General features: G+C 41.3%; 1 protein-coding gene across 22 annotated transcripts in view; it reads right to left on the bottom strand.

Annotated features, from left to right (window-relative positions):
* HMBOX1 (homeobox containing 1) overlaps positions 1–13960 on the bottom strand; it is a 119308-nt gene that overhangs the window by 18299 nt on the left and 87049 nt on the right. For 10 of the 22 annotated variants that reach the window (XM_083828645.1, XM_083828658.1, XM_083828648.1 and 7 more), the window contains 4 exons: positions 6360–6442; positions 4087–4182; positions 2287–2381; positions 1946–2077 (listed from right to left, as the gene is read on the bottom strand). In XM_083828645.1, coding sequence (XP_083684771.1) covers positions 1946–2077; positions 2287–2381; positions 4087–4182; positions 6360–6442 — 406 coding nt within the window. Of the gene's footprint in view, positions 1–1213; positions 1295–1945; positions 2078–2286; positions 2382–2427; positions 2727–4086; positions 4183–6359; positions 6443–13960 lie in introns of those variants that run through there. The other 12 variants (XM_083828655.1, XM_083828656.1, XM_083828652.1 and 9 more) reach the window with 11 other exon arrangements.

Below are 13960 nucleotides of genomic sequence, written 5' to 3'. Positions count from 1 at the left end.
AATGAGAACGAGCAATATTCAAAACTAATTTCAGCTGTCAAATAAATTCATCTGGGACGTTGGGCAAAATCGTGGTGTTTCCTCTCTTTAAAACGAGGCACTAATAGTGAACACACAGTGATTTTGCCATTATTATTTTTACAGAAAGGAAATGATAAACATTTATCAGTCTTCCAACAGCCGTTAAGTGATGAACATGCAAAATTTAAATTCTAAAATGTGCGTTACATGTATTTAAATTAAGATGACAGGTGGCAAATGCTGAGGGAGACAGAAGAGACAGGATTTGGTAAAATCCTAAGTTATTTAAAGGAATGCATTCATTTCCAACAAATATAGGGCAAATATTGGGATGTCATCTCAGTAATCTTTACCATGGTAAGAAATACGAAGTTTCAGAGTCCTAGTCACTTCATTAATATTTGGATGAACTTGGTATTTTGAAGTTTTCTAGAGTTTAAGTGCTACTGTGGAAAACAGATTTTATGGTTTTAACAGCTAAGGGATGTTAAATGGTCATCAGGAGAGCTTGCCATTTAATCTGCTAATGCCTAATTATACTTTGTAGAGGAACCCAGCTAGGTTAGTGAGAAATGTAAGTTTTAAGGACTCTAAGATCTTTAAATTTTAATTTCCAATTTATTTCTGTTTTCAAAGCATTTTGGATAACACACAAATAAAAATACAGTTTGGGCGTCTAGATAACCCTTCATCTCCGTATCCAGTTCCTGGATCTAACTGATAAGGAATTAACTGCACTCGACAGCAGTTTGAAAATATTTTCTAACGGTCACAGAGCTGACTCTCATCATCTAGAGCTAGCAAGGCTGGTTCCACCAAATCTACTGGCGATGACCTATTAAGGTCCTCTTAATACCCATCAAAGCCGAGCGGCTGGGAACACCTCTGCCAGATATCTGTCGTACTGGGCCACAGCCAAGGCTGCTGGGGACTCATTCCAGGACATTTGTTGCTACTACACTCTACCAGTAGCCCCTACAGAGGGAGACGTATCTATTTCTCCCAAATGAGTCAATTAAAACACAATCTGCCCACCCCAGTTGTTGGGCGTAGCACAGAACAGAGCTAATATCAAAGCCAGAACCAAGTAAATGAACTGTTCAACAAGTCCAGTGGTGCCAAGCACACACATCCCTGATGGGTTTGGGCTAACACTGACACCTGAGGGAAAATTGGGAAGGGGATGCAATACCTGTCAGGAAGGTGTGTGAAGGAAGGGTCACCAACTTTAGGGTAGGTGAGGGCTCAGAGTGCGGGAAGGGGTATTCTTTTGCTAGAGAATTTAAAAAAGAAGTTGCTGTCAAGGGTTAAAAATAACCAAGAAAAATAGAGAATAGGCAAGAGTTAAAATGCAAAAAAGAAAAAAAAATAAAGACAGATAATATGTAAACAATCCAAATAGCGGCACATTGTCGCAGAACAATAGGAAGCAGGTATGGGGCCAAATAAAGCTTTAGTTCATCACATCCCTTCCCCCCCACCCTTCCCACTTTGTCTGTCAGCGTCTTAGGGACTGATCCTGCGCCACTCCTCAAGGGTGCTCCCACAGGCAAGCACAGGGAGCTCAGCACCTCACGGGAGGGTGCTCAGTACCCTGTGGCAAGGTTGACAAAAGGGCTTAGAAAGCATACCGGGCAGGGGCTTACTGGTGCACGTGTCTGGGTGCCAGATAAGCAACTCACAACAGCTGTAACACAGACTATAACGAAGACATTTCTTGCAGAAAGAAAGAAAAGGTGAGAGAGGAACACACATGCCTAGTTTTGCAGGGAAGCATGTTGGTGCCTGGTATATTGGAGCAATTGTTAAAGACCTGTACATCCTTTCTGGAGGGTGGATAACTAGCACGGTGCCAGGGGGAAGGAGAGCTCAAGTTATGCATGGTGCACTGGGTGAGTTAACACTCTCCTAACATTTTTCATACATTGCGTGTGGCGTGAATGGTGTAACTTGCTTGTTTGGAGCAGATCCTCCTGTCTTCTTCTACCTTCTCTGCTTCTCTGCCTCCCTCTGAACATCTTCCCTCCTCCTCCCCATTGCGTACTTGCCAAGTGTCCTGTTGTATGACAACAAATCCGTGTGGGTGAATACTGGTTGCTCAACACATTCAAACAGGGGAGCTGTGCTCTTCCACTTTCCCCATTACAATTACAACGAAACAAAACAAGAACAAGAGACATCTGATTTGCACGAGGCACAGAGCCTCCTTCATGTGTCATGGTAACTCGCCCATATGGGGACACGCGGTCGAGCCACGAGGCTTACCTGCTCTGAATAGTCATTGCCATCAACGTCGTCACTGTTGGAATGACCTCCCGGACTCTGTACATCTATTCCATGGCTCTCCAGGATTGCTGCTTCTTCGAAAAAAGCAAATGGATCCCTAATTTATCTGATGCATTAGAGTAATTAAAAGTAACTATTTTTTTTTCAAGAAGTTAGAATAACTGGAAGAACAGAGTTAGTTCTTAGCCTCTTCCTCTTCACTCTCCAGTATTTGGGAAGGTAGCACATGTACAGATACTGGTTTGCCTGAAATCCTTCCCTGCCAACTAACAGACTTGTTTGCGAGTAAGAATCCTTGTTTTCCAGCCAGTCCTATTAGAAATTAGCTTAATTTCTAATGCACTGGAGTGGCAAAGGCATTCCCTGTAGATCTTCCCACATAGTTTGGACTGGCAGGACTTGAGGGGGGCGGGGAGTGTCTGAAAATAGATGGAGAAATTTTTAAAAGCACTTAAGGGATTTAAAAACAATACATCTTCATCTTCCAGCAGGATCCATGCATCTAAAGCTCCCTTTAGTTCTTTCCAATCTCTTTCCAACCCTCCTCCCCATACAGTACAGATAACATACAGTACACATAAAGCTCCAATTCCACCCATCTTTGACTACCTTTGCTTTGTCCCCCCCCAGTTCAACAGACAGGTTTCATTTAAAAAAAAATAAATTTAGATGAAGTTTCAGTACTACACCAAATGCTGCAGAAAGAACAACTACAGCAAAAAGCCGCAGCCAGCAAGATGGCATAACACACTTGACATTTGCAAAAATACTAATTAACAACAGGCAGATACGGATCTGCGCTCGTCTACACCTTGCAAACTCAGTTCTGCAGAGTACCTCCGTGCGTGCATGAAATTTTGCACACACTGCAGAAGTTTGTCAAGCCTTGGCTGCTAATGTGAGCTTATTCTCATTAGAATGCCTTGTTCTTATCCACATTAGAAGGTCTACTTAGAAGTTCAGAGCTGCTTCTAATTTCCTTACGATGAGGTATTCGAGCAAAGAACCCGCAGGGCTAGCTCTGTGAAGTGACTTTTGTTTTATCCTGATCATCAAGCAAAAATTATGACTTTGTTCCAGCCACTTGTCACTGTGCAACCCCACGGAAAGCAATAAGGAGCACAGGTGTAACCAGAATAAAAAGCTGGCTTGCGGCAGAACCTTTGGTCCTAGTGGCTGTATCTGAGATGTGTAACAACTCATCTGGACTCTTAGATCCCTGTGGGGTCTCAGGGATGGCGGTAAGAAAGACAACCCCACGTTTTGGCTGAAAAAACAAGTGCATTTCAGAGGGACACAGACACAAGGAAACTTACAACCCCATAAAAGCTCCTCACAACCACCACTTCTCATTTCAACAGCACACAAAGGTTCTGAACTCGCAGTAGTCTCCATTTCCCTTATTTCCCATGCAGATATTTTCAGGTTTTATTTCAGATTTTATTTGGGGATACCCCAAGGAGCCTGAGCATAGGGAAATATGATTCTCCCTCCGCTAGCAAAATGCTTATTTTGGTTTTAAAAACGCAGTCTTACAGTAAAACTTCATAACTGCCTCATTTTTCCTGCACTGATGGTGGAATTTCACTAATTAAATTCCTACCCATACTTGAGAAAAAATCTGGAACAGCAAGATTTCTTTTTTAAAAAATGATTCCACATTTCTATTAAGAACACTGGAGCCTCTAGTATCGTCGTTAATACAATCTCACATAATTTCCATCTCTCCTGAGCAAGTCTATGTACTGAACCTTGAAAGCAGGCTCTCTGATACATTACCGATATTGGCTCGTCTCTTGATTTCCTTTCTTCTGTTGGCAAACCAATTGTACACTTTAAGGGAGGTAACTCGCTCCAAATCCGATAACTTTTTTCCTATGAAAGTAACGGGGAAAAATAATAAAAGATTGTGCTCACCGGGTTCCAGAGATAGGCAAACTACCCCTATACATCTGATAAACTCCTGAAATACAGACAGCACTGACAAGTTATTATAACTGAGAATGAAGAGAATTTTATGCAAACCAGAATACCGTGCCCAGATGCTATGGTAATAAATGCCAAATATCTCTCTAAAAACAAAGTAGCCTTTCTTCTGTTTTTAAAATCTGAAATACGGGAATTTCTTTGCAGCTTCAATCACCCAGATCCAGAGCCGTGGGAGAATAGAGGGCTGCTTTTCTAGTTCAAGCACAAAACTGAGATTCAAAAAACTCAAATTCAATTCACAGCCCTGCCACAAATCGCATACCCTTGGGCTAGTTTTCTTGCTATGTGCCGCGAGGGTACAGTTCAATGACGTGTTTTCCTCGGCAGCAGCAAACTGAAGGAAGGAGTTTTGCCCCCCTCCCTTGAACTGCTTTCCTTCTTCTCCACCAGCCGCTGCTATCGTGCTCCCACAGCACTAATCACAGCCCCTCGATTCTGCCAGGACGCCTTCTATCTTTTGGGAGAAGAGGCTGGGGGATGTTGGAAACCAGATCACTCGAGTGTTACACTTAAACCAGCAGAAATCCAACCACCACCACCACCCAGCTACAGCAAACAACGCCTTTTCTTGATCATCAGCATAAAAATGGAGGACAGGAGGGATCCAGCATTGCAGGGACATGATGGAAACTGGCCCTAACACTATTTAGGGTGTTCAGGGTAAGATTTTCAGTCCTCTGCAGCCTACACAGGGATGAAGCCCCCACCGCGTGCTTCAGACTTTCTCAAAGTTTATTTATTCAGTCTGTGAAAGTCATCTAATGGCAGCAATCAGCATCTACAAACTTCAGTAAGTAAGGAGAGATGAAACGAGTGAAAGAAAATTCTGGAAATAGATACCTATGCTGTTCCCTAATGCTGTGTATCTGTACCACTCAATGTTTTACGCATCCTGAGACACACCTTTTAAGCACCTTCAAAGTTGCTAAACCCACCAGGGGCACTGCCAGCACTAAAAACCTGAACTCTTCGGTCCTCCAACCACTAGATCCTTCTGCTTCCACCATGAAAAGACAAGAGGAAACACAAAAGTTGCAACAAGGGGAATTCTGACTAGCTATTAGGACAATGTATTTTGCCATGAGAGCTCTCAGCATTGGAACAGGGTTCCAGAGAGGTGGGAAAAACTTTGATTTTGGAGATATTCAAAACTGACTGAGGCAGAGCCCCTGAGCAACCTATTCTAAGATGCTCCTTATTGACCAGATGATCACTTTCAGCCTAAATTGCTCTACGATTCTGTGCTATTCTGTGACTGCCTCAGCATTCAGGAGTCATACTTAGCTTTGTTTTGCATTCATTTTTATTCTGGTTATATAAAATCTAAATATATCCAAAGAGGTTCTGAAAACTATGCAAATCTTTGGTAAAACTAAGCAAGGGCAGGTGTGTCCTCAGCGTGGGCTCACTGAACATTGCTGCTGCTCTCCCAAGTATGACTTCTCAAGGAACAGGGAAAATGCAACTTGCTGACCCAAATGCGAGGTCCTCCATTAACACAAAGATTCTAACGTGAGAGCCCTGTCTAGAAATTATAAAGAACACTGAAAGATAGGAAAGCTGTGTTCTTTAGTCCTCCGAGGACCTGCTGCATGATCTCCACCAGGCCTCAGTCTGTGAACCTAAGATTTCCCACCTGTAAAACAGAGCCAGTAAAACCCACTTTGGGGGAGTGCAATGAAATTCTCAGATCACTAAGTGCTTGTAGAAGTACTTAGAAATAACTGACCTCGAAGGATGAAAGCCTTTCAGAACATGTCTATTTTCATAGCAATGCTTTATAAATGAAATGTTCAGATGCACAAACTTGTATTTCATATCTCAACTGGTGGGAATTTAAGTTTCAGACACAGGCATTTAAGGCTGAAAACTGCATTGACTTTCATGTTCATCCAAGTATGGCAGCTACGCAAGCCAGGGAATGCTCGAGAAGAAACCTACAACTAGTTGAGAACCCTAAATTGTTAGTAATAGCCATAAAATGAGATTTGCTGAATTTAGCAGGAGATGGTGAAATCTAATTGCAGTTGCCTTTGGAAAAGACATCGTGATCAGCTCCTCACCTGGCTTTTGTATAACTGCATTACAGGCGTTTGCAATTTCTTCTCTCTTTGCCTCGTCAGGATATTGATTCTCATTGAAGTAACTGCAAGGAGGGGGAAGAAAAAAGTTTTTTTCAGAAATCAGAGCATGAATGCTCCAAAGCAGCTTCACTAGAAGGTGTCAACTGCTAGTTTATGCATCGCTCTTACAGAGATAATACAGACGCGGTAAATTTTATGTCAACCTTTATATGCATATGGTAGTATCAGCATGCACTCATACCCACTCTTTGGAAACTTCCCAAATGCCTCAGATAATTGAATGTTATCTCAGCATTTGCAGCATCACCTCAGCATTCAGAATATCGTAGTAGGAGATACAACAAAGGAGGCAACGCTACGAATATCGGAGTTACGACTGTCAACCGAAGCATCGTGTTACAAGACCTCATAGGCCATGCCTCTGCCTTTTTAATTACCATTTACTTTTTTTTTTTAATTTCTCACCCCAAGCTCAGGCAGTGTCCTACAAATGAAAGAGCCGTTCAGTGTTTATTTTGATCACTGGGTTAATATATACACACATATACAATATATATTGCACACAAACACACAGAAATATTGTGGATTTAGACAGATGTTATTAATATTGTACAGACAAAACTACACAGTAATACGGTAAGATTTCTAGTCTTTTTTGTTAAATCACAATGAAAAAAAATTAGATCTACCCCAAAACAACATACTCTGACTATAGCATATTTTAACAGTATTTTTCTGAGTAATTGTGATTTTATTGTACTTTATATGCAGTAAACATCCTATAAAAGTTAAATGAAGTAAAAGAAAAACCAGTTTAAGTGCTTTAAAAATTTTAATGAACTGATTTACATTCTACAGATCTTATCAGATCCGCATTAAAAACACCAAACAGAGTCCTGTTTACTTCAATGGACTCTGATAAGCAAGCCACAGGCAGGGACTACTCCATTTTTCTGTAGATTGTCCATAATACATAATCCTGAGAATTCTTTGATCAACTTTGATCAGCAGCAGGTTCAGATGTTGGACAGCTGCTCTGGACTAGCTGGATGGTTGGACTTTACGATCTTGAAGGTCTTTTCCAACCTAAATGATTCTACGGTTTTCCTTTAACTGCAGACCATTTGCTAGTAGGAGAGTTAGGCATTATTAGGCATTTATTATTTTCCATGGTCATATTTCTCCTCTGGTGGATCTGTCCCAGCACAGTTGCTCTCTATGGAAACATGCCCTCTGGTCACATAGCAATTGGTTCTTTCCAACCTTCCTTTGAATAAGTGGTGCTAATGCAGATCCCACTCTTTCACTTCCAGCTTAGAACCATCCACTGGAAATACAAATTTTGGACATCAGGTTTGAATTCTACGTACTACTACTTCACCCTGTTGTTCCCAGCGTTATTTTCAGCTACAGCTATGCCCACCGATGCAGTGCTGTTTCCAAGTTGCTCTTCATTGACTAAGAGAAATCACACATTAGCACTGCTAGTTGCACTGTTAATGTACTTCCACTTGATTTGGCAGCTTGGAGAGCAAATGAAACCACAGAAACAGCTCCATTTTCACCAAATGACGGGCAGGCTGTGTCTATGCTACTAATTTGGGCATTGGAGGCAATCATATTTACAAATAAACATCTACGTCTTCCCTGGACCTCAAAGAGTTGCTTTTATGAAGTAGGTCCTGAAAGTCTGCCCAGAACTGTAATTCCCACTAGGCTTGAACCTCCTCTGAAAAATAGCTGAGATTTCACCATTAGATGTGAAGAAAACACCTGGTTACACTTAGGTTACTGGAAGCTTTGAGTACAGAGCACTTTTATCTCTGGCACTGCCACCAGCAGGAATGCTTCCTGCACCAGAGACTTTCTTCTCACCCCAGAAATAACCCCAAATTCCTGGGCATGGCATTTTTAAAAGTATATTCTTTCCTCTTTCAGGTATCATCCTTTCTATTATTATATCCTTTATAGTGATATATGTACCCATGTAAACTTGAAAATTCCTGCTTAAAGGTGTGATGTTCAGAAGAAAGCATTTTTGGAGAAGGGAAAGTTGGAAAACAGCCTAGAAAATGCTTTTTCTTGTAGTTAGTGCAACTGTCTCATGACTGTGCCTCAGCATCCCACCTACAAAATAGAGAACTCCCTTCTCTGCCCACAGACGAGAACCATTTCCTCTTCTGAGTGCCATGAAATGAAGGAAAGTCAGGACTATTACTTATATGACTATATCATGTGCACTGGAGTTGTGGTCAGGACTTCAAGTCATCACTGTGTATAAAAATTAACTCAGCAAATTTAGGTATTTTATGGACTCCCTTTGCCAAACATTATTTCCTTTGTTTATGGAAACTCATCAGAAGTCGAGAACAAACACCACGCAACAAAATGCCATTAAATTAGACAAGCTGATGGATCTACACGATGAAGTACTAAAACCAAAGGGTAAAACTCTGGTATCACGTGCCATTACGGATCTAGATGGTCTGTGGTCACAGAGATGCTAGACAATGCCCAACTTCACTGAAGAAATGACAGAAGATGCAAAATCCAAGAAACGGTGTACATCTGAACTGCCCATCCTCATGTTGACGCAAGAAACAGGCACCAATTAATCAAGACAAGACAATGCAAGAGCCACGGATGACCTTTCTCTTGGCATGTAGTTAAACACTAGGCTTTTAGCAAGCCACTGAGTGCCATACACTTTGGCTGGCACAAACAAGAAAAAGGTCACATTTATTATTAATAACAAAACTTAGGTCAGGATTACAGTTCTCTGAGATAACATGAAATCTCTTCTTAACTTTCAGAACTGGACAATGAATAAGACATCTCTTAAGGTAAATGAGGAAGTTTTCTTTGTGTATTTCGACCATTTTTGTGATTGAGAAAAACTCTCAATTGAAACAGTAATTCACATCTACACACATGAAGAATAAACTAAAAGTGTTTTCATTTTGATGGAAAAATGTATTTCGATCCAATCTTCTTAAGCATTTTCTTTAAATATCTTTTAATGTAAATATTTGACTGCTTCTACAAGTTGATCCCTGCTTGACAATCTGAAACTGTTTTCATCCCCACACCATGCTTTATGAAATAATACTAAAAATTTGACAAGTTTTCAGGCAGCTCCCTTAGGTAAACAAGGCTCTTTCGTGAAGACCAGAAAGCTAAGGAGGTATCAGAGGGGGGTTGGAAGGGAACTACCTGAATAGCTAAATTTAGTTTCTGTACTTGGCACAGTAATCTTAGTATCTTCTCCTCCTTCCACCCGCTGGCCTATTCCTCATCCACGTTCATGACATGCCGCCTCCTGCCCTCATGCACTGAAGCTGCCTATGGACTTGTCCAACCCTCAACTTAGGCTCCCCCAAAAAGTACGTGCCCCTGGATTTCTCCTGAAAAAAAATCTTCCCTATCGCCATATTTTTTGGTGATAACCTTTGACAGAGATTCTCAGCTTTTTTTATCAGAGAAGAGATCACATTCAGGAATTCTCTTTTAAAGGAAAAGGTCTCATAGCTACAAGTGACTGAAAACATTACACGACTGCAACTCTTAAGAGCTGATTTTCATCATCAGCCTCCAAATTCTCCATTCTACTACCACATCATGTTTCTCTCCCTTCACTTATTTTGAGATCTTAATAGGATCTGTAGGTGACATGCCATGACACAAACCACATTTAAAGCCTTCCCAATGTTTCTGGGAAGTAGCTAATAGCTGGGTTTTCAAGATAGAGAAACCACTAAAGAAAAATTAAGACTTCGTCATTGATTGGTTTGGTTTGCTCATGTAGAAGTCGTGAACACATTGTGATTTTTTTTACTCCAGTTCCTCTTGCAAACTGCAAGTGAATTAATCTGCGCCCAGCTCTTTTTCTAATCAGTCAGACGTACTCCTGCAGGAGACAGGGAAAGAACTCAGGACATCTGAATTTCTCTTCACAGCTACAAACCACAGCCTGTTCACAAACCTGAGAGTTCCTGAAAACTACAGATGAAAAATATGAAGCAGTATGAACTTCAAAGGAAAAAAAAAAAAAAAGAAAAATAGCAGGCACAAGTAAATCCTACAAAGGCATCCTGCTTTCTAGACAAAGGGCAGCTGTCAACTGAATACCTTCGGTGAAGAAACCAAATGATCTCGTTTGCGGAAAATGACAGTGGAGGATTAAAATGAAAAGTGGCCAAATAATTTACATGAGATGAGAATCCATATGATGGTAAAGAATGTAGATATCCTTGAAGCAGTTTCATTTCAATAACACTGAAGCCTAGAAAAATTGCAGATTCAGAGAAACCCTCTTTCTTTCAGGGATAATGTGCTTAGGACAATGACAGAGAGAGAATCCATCTCAGCCCCGGGCTCTGTAATGGAAGTTAACGCAATTCCTCCCCTCTTTACCAAGGTGTCCCTATCTGAATTCCTGCAACAGTTGCCAATCTTCTTTGCTCGGCTGTACGGCTTCTGTTATCCAGGCTGCGATATCAGATGCATTAAGCAATGCTTTGGTAGTGTTCCTGATAATCCACAGTGGAAGTTTTGCTGCTCCCTATCAGCTTTGCAGCTGCCGGGGACGTGTCTGAAACAAGCCAAGCTGCAGAGCAGCCGAGGGATGGCCGGATTCAGGGCGTTTTCATGGTGCTGCATGTTGGACATCAGCAGATAAAAACCCAGCTCAGCAGACCCCAGGGCTAGGGAAAGGCTTAGGTTAAGGCACGGCACAGCAATTTAAGTGCAGGCTGAAAGGGATGGTCCTGTCCTCTCCTTCACTCCCTTTTTGCAGAAAGGTTTTCTGCCCAACTGCTCCTCCGGTCCAGCTTCCTACCCATGCCAAAAGCGGTGTTTGCACAGCCGAGAGACGTAGGCAGGAGATGGCAGAAACACACAGCTGGAACCGGTTCCTCCGGTGGCAGTTCAGATATATCCTCTTAAAATGATGCTAAAACCAAAGCCTGGGCGATGAGCTTGTGGACTGGCCCAGAGATGCACGGGGAAAAAATAAAAATAAATAAATAAATAAATGCCCATATTCCCCAGGTCCCATCTGACCCCTGCTGATGAAAAGAAGATCTTCCTGCCACCAGGGACAGAGATCGTTGCCAAACCCTCCGGAGTCTCAAAATACACGAGAGCGCAAGCTGCTCTTTTGTCTTCGATAAGACTGCCTGTAATTTCAGCTCCCTATCTAGTTTCCCTTCAAACCTTCCCTCTGCTTTCCACTGACAAGTTACACAAAACACTCGAATACAGTTACCTATTTTATCTCTCATTAGTATATTTATCAACCTGGTATCGCCCAGTAGCAAGAGGTCACCGCTTCAGTCTTCGTGGCTTTTAACAGAACTATCACTTGGGCTGTCAAATCACTGGGAATATTCCTGAAGTTGGTCTGTCAACTGTGCCCGAGATCCTATCTCTGCATGGCATGAAGCAGACTGTCAGGGAAGTGACATTCAAAGCATAATCTCATTGGAAATTGTAATTACTAGTTTATTTCTCAGTAAATACTGGCCAAGAATATCACTAATGCTATTTTCATCGGGGTCAACAGATGACACTATCCGTTTTATCTACTGCTATTTCTACAGATCCTACAGTAACGGGATGTGTGTCAACCAACCAGTGCACCCCACAACACAGACTGCAAAATTAAAGCTCAAAGATATTATTGTCACTGAGGGACTCTGGCAGAATAGAGAATTACTCTGAAGTTACTACCTTCTCCTTCCTCCACAACCACAAAAAGTGAGCAGCAGTGGAGTTGCTACGGGGAACATCTGGTGAGCCACTTTTGCACTTGAGATCAGCCGAGGATGAGAACTGCTGCTCTGGGGGTGTGAGCTGATGGACTTGAGTCTACGCAATCCTTCGGCTCAACTGGATCTTCCATCCAGGCAAAAGAGAAGTTAAAAAAAAAAAATCCAAAAATCCCCCAAAATACTGACAAACACAACTGTTGCAGCTCCCTACTATTTTCCATATATGACTATCATTTAGCTAGGGGCTTGCAGAGGTCCTTGGATTTTAAGGACAAGAAACCACTGTGGGACTCCAGCCTGACCTCTTCTACAGCATTGACCCAAGGTTTCTCAGCGATTCTGACACTAAGCCCTGCTCTTCTGTCTGACCTTCAGAGACATTCAGCCCCAGTGTAAAAATCTTGCATTCTACCCAATGGAGAACTACCATAACTTTAAAAAAAAATGCTTTGGAACCAAATTCTAGGAATACTCACTCTTTAAAAATCTGCGTCTCATTCCTAGCTTTAGCTTTCAACCCCAGTGGACTGCTGAACTCTAAAAGAAGAGAACAGTCTTGAACTCTCTCATTATAACAGAAGTTTCATTCTCATACTTCTTTTCACGGAAAGTGCAAATCGGGAGGAGAGATCTCAACAGGACTTGATTACTTACAGCACCAGACATATGTAAATTGTAATTGTTGTTTTGCATGTTAGTCTCTGTTTGTGTACACAAATTGCATAATCATGTCAGTACACATTTAAAAAACTCATACACAAGGGTCGATTATTTACCCTGGTTGTACAAATCCGTGGCTAAACTCAAAAAGTCACTTCACCGATTTTTCTGGGCAGGAGCAATCTCCACAACGTAGATTAAAACATCAGAAATACACCTTGCACTGGACTGTGTAAAACTCTGACCTTCAAAGCTACTATAGTATCAACAAGTTTCTAATTTTTTAAAAGTCATTTTCTTGATATTTTGACAGCAGTCTCAAGCACTAACACAATCCTATCAAGCTATTAAAATTATCCCCAAAATTGTTGAAAACCAGAATTAATTGATAATAGCTCTGAAAGCCTCATACTTTCAAGAGACAATCTATGCCTCCTAATCTATAGCACCCTACCGCTGAGATAATTAACAATTAAAATAAGAATAGTTAAGACATCAGAGGTGGCGATTTACTCTTCCTTGTAATTGGATTTGGTGATAAGAATATTTTTGAAATTACACAACAGCTGTCTTCTGAGCAGAGAGATTTGGACTTTTTAGCAATTTGAAACAAACACATAGGTACGTTCTGCTTAAGGCACCTTGAAGACACTGACACGCAATGGCGAAATTTGTACGACTATCCTTAAACTTAATGGTGTCCCAGACTCCTAAAACTAACATACCTGGCTGAATTGGTCACAAAATAAGAGGGAAAAAATGATGGATTTTTTTTTTAAACCAGCAATCATCACATCAAGACATGATCAAGTGAGAATTATTCTGTAATACTTCCACAACCAGTTGGTGTGAGCAAACGGCACCTTCAAAGCTCTTCCTAACAAGGCATCTAAGCATGAATAACGTGTGAGTCTTGTTCTGCTTTATTTATCTGCAATTTTTAAATTGAGACCTACACACTAGAAGGCTATTTATGCGCATTAAATCCTTTGGGCTTAACCCCACGATACACCAGACCTTTGTGAAGGCATCTGTGAAACAAACATCTCATCTACAATTTTGAACTTTGTACAGGGGAAGAGTTATTGAAGTTACATCCTCTGGATTAGCCGGTGCTCACAAAGCAGGGTCAGTCGATGGATGAAACAT

Source organism: Anser anser (genome assembly GCF_964211835.1).
Source record: "Anser anser genome assembly, chromosome: 3".
Classification (NCBI taxonomy): domain Eukaryota; kingdom Metazoa; phylum Chordata; class Aves; order Anseriformes; family Anatidae; genus Anser; species Anser anser.
Note: the sequence above shows the minus strand (reverse complement) of the source record. Positions and strands in the feature narration are given on the sequence as shown.